We start from the raw sequence: 6,359 nt of genomic DNA on the forward strand, positions 1-6,359 counted from the left end.
TTGTCTGTGGGTAACAGATGGTACTCAGGCTGAAGGACTTGCTCAAACAGCCAGGGAAGCTTCTGGTCGGATTTCGTCTTGACTCCAGAGCCTGTCCCTGGAACCACTGTTGCATTGCCTCTAAACAAATTCATTTAATTGGAAGTCAGGAAAAGAGCAGAATTAAATGTAAGACCTAGTTTTTTTTGAATACTGATAAAGTTTAGACAGTTATCTAGTAAGTCTAATCAAGAAAAATAAGAACTACTTTAGGGGTAAGCAGTTATAACAATATGAAAATCATTATTGTAACTATATACGCTATAGCCAAGATGTAAACATTTCAAATGGAGAGTTCTTTTTAAAAAAGGGTAAATTACCAAGGAGATTCTCTATTATCAAATATCTTGTCCCACCGGGGTCAGCTCTTTTCTTCTCATTAAATGTAAGCTTCCTAAGCCTTCTTGGAGATCTAACCTACATTCCCAGCTTAAATCATCCACTATAAGTTAATTATTATTAAGTGTCTATCTGTAGCTTTTACCTGTGTCTGGAATCCCCTAAATGCATACCAGGATACCTTCCGATTTAACCTCTCCTAAGAAAGTTTGCTCTTTCCTTCCCTCTGAAACCATTCATCCACTTAAACTCCCCCTGTTTATTGACGGCCCCACTTCCCCAGTTGTACAAACTGGAGACCTGTGTCTGTTCCCTCTTCCCTGCCTCCTTTCTTCCCAAAGCCCAGTCCTTTTCACTTCCTGTATCTCGTTCAACTGTGACCTTCCCTTTCAATGCCAGGGCTTCTACCTTTGTTCAGACTTGTCTTATTTTTAACTTGCTTCCCACCGGACCTTCCTGCTGCGCTCCCCTCCTCTCAGACACCTGTCAGTGCTGTCTCTCCCTGTATAAACCTACCCTGCCTTCTCAGTCTGATAGGAAGAGGAAAGGGGGCAAGTGAACCAGGTATCAATCTCGAGAAGCAAGAAGAGAAAATAAGGGAACTTGGACTAAATACAGCAAAGCCAATATAAATGAATGAAATACAGTGCAGCAATAGAATTGATAAATAGACCCAAGAGTTGGTGCTTTTTAAAAAAAGAATAAATAAAAAGTTCTAGAGATCTGTCGCACACCAATATGAATATATATGATGCCATTGAACTATGCAACTGAAAAAGCCTAAGATGGTAAATACTATGTACTATGGTTTTTTACCACAATTAAAATAGACAGAACAAGTTCTTAATTCATTAAATAAAAGAATAAAATAATATATGCCTGATATGGCTAACATATACAGATGCGAATGTATATTGTATATGAAGAATATCATCAGAGCTATAGAGGCCAGTAGGATTAAGAAGTTATAGAAATCTCTACTAGAGAGTTAAAATCTGAAGCAATGAAGAAATGGCCAGAGATGGGAAGAAGATAAAATTCTGTGCTGTTTTCAGACCGTTTCTCTAGTAATCACTATTAACTTTACTTACACAACTTAAGATGAAAATTAATGTTTTCCCTATCTAAGAAAATCTATACTCTTAATACAGCTGGTTGGGCTATAATTATATATTAAATAATAATTTAATATAATTATGGTAGTAAAATAATTAAAACCATAGTGAGTTAAATATTTTAGGACTGGAAGAACAAATTTAACCTGTTCCAACCAGTTGTAGTTATAGCTCTCAGAGCTATTTTTCCATCATAGACCTTGTAAAAAGATATCTACCGAGCAATAAAAATGCTAAGTAAAATATTACTAGACTGAAGATTGCAAGCAATTAAGATAATAATCTGTCTCAATAAATTAGAGTTTATTCTAGAAGTAGAAAGTTGATTCAACTTATAAAAATTGATTCAGTTATCTTAGGTCAAAGGGGAAAAATCATAGTATCATCTTAAATCCTAAAAGATACTTGATAAAGTTTAGCTAGCTTTCCAGATTTCAAGTTTATGGCATTAAATAACCGGAGAATTCTTCCTGATAGTAAAATATCTTTCAGAGATAACCTTTCCAGTGGCTACTATAAATACTAAGTGAAAAAATTTTACTGTTAAAAGTTGCAAGTGGGTTATTAAATAAAGTATTGATATCAGGAATAAGCAGGGGACCTGTTAGCACATATTATTGAGCACTTTGGAGAAAATTTCATCTTGTACATTAAGATACTAAACGAGTATGCGTATTAAAAAAGACTTCGATAAAATTGCATGTAGATGATACCATTGTCAACTGAATAAATGGAGACATTCATAAAACTGTTAAGAATTCAATAATGTGGGCAGATAAAATACCCAGCTCTGGCTAGTGAGACAAAAGATTTACTCTGTGCTGGTATTTCTGCCTGGGCCTCTCACAGTCCTGCAGCCTCCCATCAACCTTTATCTTTTAGATCTTTTACTTCCTCTAGGTCTTCCTCCACCCATGCATGGCTAAAAGCACAAGCTCTAGAACCAGTGTCTGGGTTCAAATCCCACCTCTGCTGCTTTGCTAGAGGGCAGCCTCAGAAGGTGTTCGAAAGTCCCTCCACCTTGTTTTCCTCATCTTTAAAATGGGAATTAGAAGGTTGCCTCTACACAGTGACTTAAAAGTGAGCAAAGGATATAAAGTACAGCGTGTGGATATCAGCTCTAAAAGAAGAGACACAGATGGTCCAGTAAATCAAGTTTAACTTTTACTTGAAGTTTTAACTTTTAATATGTTCAGATTGGGAAAGATAAAAACATGTCAGCGATCTGTGGGGGGATGGGACTGGTGTTGCTTTACCCATCCATCTCTTGGACATTTGGACTGTTTCTGCCTTTTGGCCACTAGAATTTATGCTACTGTGAACGTATGTGTGGTGCTTGTTTGAATCCCTGTTTTCAATTCTTTGAGTATATATGTAGGAATAGAACGGCAAGTCTGATTCACTTTTTTTAATTTTTAAATCTTCACATAATGAAGGTGCTATGTAAACAGTTAAACTGTATTGTTGAGAGAGTGACAAGGAGAAAGTGTCTACGTGTTTAGTACAGTCGCAGCCATCCATTTTTTTTTCCTGGATAGTTTTGATCTAAAGTTGGTTGAATTTAGATTCCGAATCCTCAGATATGTAAGGCTGACAGTATTTGTCACTATGTAAGTGTCCATCTAAAAATGGTTAAGATGATAGATTTTATATTGTGTTTGTAATTACAATAGTTAAAAAAGGACCAGGGGGTGGGTAGACACCTTTGCCAGGGTGCTCCTAATGTAATTCATGAATTCAGATATTAAGCCCTTATCATGTACAGTGTCTGCCTCTGGCAGCTCAGTCTAATTGAGAAGACAACCAGATAACCAGTTGGCTCCTGCTAAGCTGTCCACAGGGCTGGGACATTTCACCACCAGCCTGCATCAGCACCAGGATGCAGCCACCTGTCTTAGCCTCCCAGACCCATGACAGCTGTCACTGGTAAGTCTCTTCTCTGTGATCAGTCAGAATCTGGTTTATCATTAGTCTCACAGGACTTTCAAGCCAACCTGTCCTTCACTAGTTTTGTCTGAGCAAACTAAAAGCACCTGATCTTTTGTAAAATACAGACATGGGTAGAAAATGCTCTTAATCAGAATGTGGAACTGTCCAGGGCAGTGGCTTACGCCTGGGAGATTGAGGCAGAAAGATCACTGGAGGCCAGGAGCTCAAGCCTGTGGTGAGCTGTTGCCTCACTGCTACACTCCAGCCTACACAACACGGCAAGACCCTGTTCTGAAAGAAGAAAAAAAAATATGGATATAGGTTCTGATGATTGCTTTATATACTACTTAGATAGGTTTATTTCTGAGCCTTAAATTCAGTGGCTCAAACAAATTTCCTTTGCATTGTAGACGTGGAGGATTAACTGACTAGTGAACAGAGCACAGTGAGACCCAAAATAGGGCCACTGTGTTTACTTTCCATGTGTAATATTGATTTCCTTATGCATCAGGAAAAAAATCACCTTAAATATCTCCCTTCTAAGCCTGCAGTCATGAACTACAGGACAATTAGAAAAGATGCTGCCCTGCTAGCCATCAGCCTTTGCTGTTACACAGTGTTTCTCTGGTGAGCTCTGCACAGGTCCTTGGGTTCTGACCCCATCTTGCAAATACCCCGAGTACAGTTAAAACCCGAAAGGATAGGTGATACTCCGTAAGGCAGCTTGACATGCAGCTGGATACATAGTCTATAGTCAGGCCACCGTGGGTCTATGTACGAGATTTTATTAAAGGTCCTTACACCAGATACAGCTGCCAGACAGAAGCTGTTATGCTGTGGGAATGGCTGGGCATGGCAGATGGCTCTGGCTTCCTACCCTTCTGTTCTGAGATCAGGGTGGTCAGCAGTATCTCACCACTGGGTTCCATGATGCCCAAGTGGTCAGGCAGGGGTTTCCTAGGGCCAGTCTTACCATTAGGGTTCTACGGTAGTGTGATCTTCACCTTGATGGCCAGCGTACCTTGTCTGAGCAGCACAGAGAACATGGTGGTGTCATCCCCACTGTGGAGCATAAGGCTACCCACAAACATCATGGACTTAGCCTTCTGTCTTGGGAGTTTCCCAGACCCCACAACTACAAAGCCCTGGACTCCTCTCTCCATGATGACCTGCAGTACACCATAGCAGGCTCCCTGCACAGTGAGCCCTCCAAGGAGGTTACAATGCAGAGATTCTGCCTGGGCTATGGTACACAGACCACTTGTGGCCACCTCCTCAGCATAAAGCTCTATGCTGCCCTCTGGGAAGCCACGCTTCTCCTGAACTACAGCAGTTAATTCCTGAATCTGCAGGCAGTTCTCACTGAGAACATTCTGTGTTCTCGTGGCTAAGAATGATTTCTGTCCTAGTTGGTATAACTTGGACCTCAATTCCAGAGTAGCCATCTTCAGCCAGGTCCCAAGCAAGAAAGTCATCCGTTCAGCTTTGAAGATGCCACAGTGACAAACTTCCTCTTCTTGGACATCTACTGCCATGTGCTGCTGCCTGTTGAAAGGCCTGGTTCACTTTTTAAGGAAGTGTTTTCCATAACTGGTCTACCATTTTACATTCCCCCCCAGCAGTGCACAAGGGTTCTAGTTTCTCTGCATTCATGCCAACACTTGTTATTTTCTGGTTTTTCTGGTTGTAGCCATCCGGGTGGGTGTGAAGAGGTGCTTCCCTGTGGTGTGGTTTGTATTTCCCTAATTAAGAGATGATGGGCACCTTCTCATACTCAGTGGCCATTTGTACAATGCCTATTCAAGTTGTTTGTCTTTTAAATTGTGTTGTCTTTTTCTTTTTTGGGTTATAGGAGTTATTTACATAATTTTGTGTATTAGACTCATAGCACAGTATCTTTTAATATTAGGTCTTCCTGGCTTGGCATTATTCTTTTGTGATTTTTTTTAAACCTATGGTAATTGCTGCCACAATTAGAGTTGTCCAACTGAAGGATCTTAATATTAATTTCATGTGTGTAGTGAGATGACCGTTGAAGTAGCACTATTTCTGCCCTGTTGCCTTAGATAAGTTGCACCCTATTCAAACTTCATTTCATCATTCACAAAGCTAGCTGGCTTTGCTCTTCTCCAGAACGGTGGTGAGGACAGTCACTATTGAGCGTGCAAGATACTTGCAGACTGTAAAACGTCACAGGGTGCCACTTTCTGTGTCTTTTACATTTGTTTTTATTTTGATTTTGTGAATTCTTGGGTTCTTAAAATTCCAATTCCTAGTTAAGCACTAAGAGCATAAATTTAAGGTGAAGAGAGTAACAAAGAATGTTTACTTTCAGAGTCATCCTTCTTGAATTTCCATGACTCAGACTGCGAACCCAAAGGATCCCCACCCTGTGACTCCTTGCTTTCCCTCAGCACTGAAAAGATTCTGGTATGTATCTTCTCTCTGTGCTTTCTGTTTTTATGACCTGAAACATAGCGATAGTAGTTCCAGAAAGTGGTGGTCACCTCTGTTTATCAACTTTTTGTGTGTGCCTATGATAAGGACAGGTCATCTGGGATTTGGTCACATTTAATTTTTATGACTTAGGAGTTGGATGGTTGATCATTCTGGACCTAGGACTTTAAGTTCCAAGGAATAAAGAGGAGGTGATGATTGAACCTTACGTATTTAGATGTATAGTAGAATCTTATTTTTCCAGCTTTTCCCTATGTTGACAACTTTTATATTGACTTTTTATCACAGCCAGATAAACTACATAGGGAACCTCTGCATTTCAGGGCGTTTACCTATCCTTTCCAGCCTGGCTGCCTCAAGCTGGGTCTTCTTTCTGTTCATACTTAACTCTGTGAAGCCCAGTTGTTCTTTCTGTCCTCAAGCTGAACATACTTTGCCTCCGGGTCTTGTCTTTGACGTCACATAGATACTCTTTACTGC

At 40.1% G+C, this 6,359-nt stretch overlaps 1 protein-coding gene across 2 annotated transcripts in view; it reads left to right on the plus strand.

The window, feature by feature from the left end:
- TTC13 (tetratricopeptide repeat domain 13) overlaps positions 1–6,359 on the plus strand; it is a 91,788-nt gene that overhangs the window by 10,114 nt on the left and 75,315 nt on the right. For both annotated transcript variants that reach the window (XM_003797420.3, XM_003797419.3), the window contains exon 2: positions 5,758–5,852. In XM_003797420.3, the coding sequence (XP_003797468.1) occupies positions 5,758–5,852 (95 nt within the window). The remainder of the gene's footprint in view (positions 1–5,757; positions 5,853–6,359) is intronic.

Source organism: Otolemur garnettii, unplaced genomic scaffold (genome assembly GCF_000181295.1).
Source record: "Otolemur garnettii isolate 467f Iridium unplaced genomic scaffold, OtoGar3 scaffold00116, whole genome shotgun sequence".
Taxonomy (NCBI): domain Eukaryota; kingdom Metazoa; phylum Chordata; class Mammalia; order Primates; family Galagidae; genus Otolemur; species Otolemur garnettii.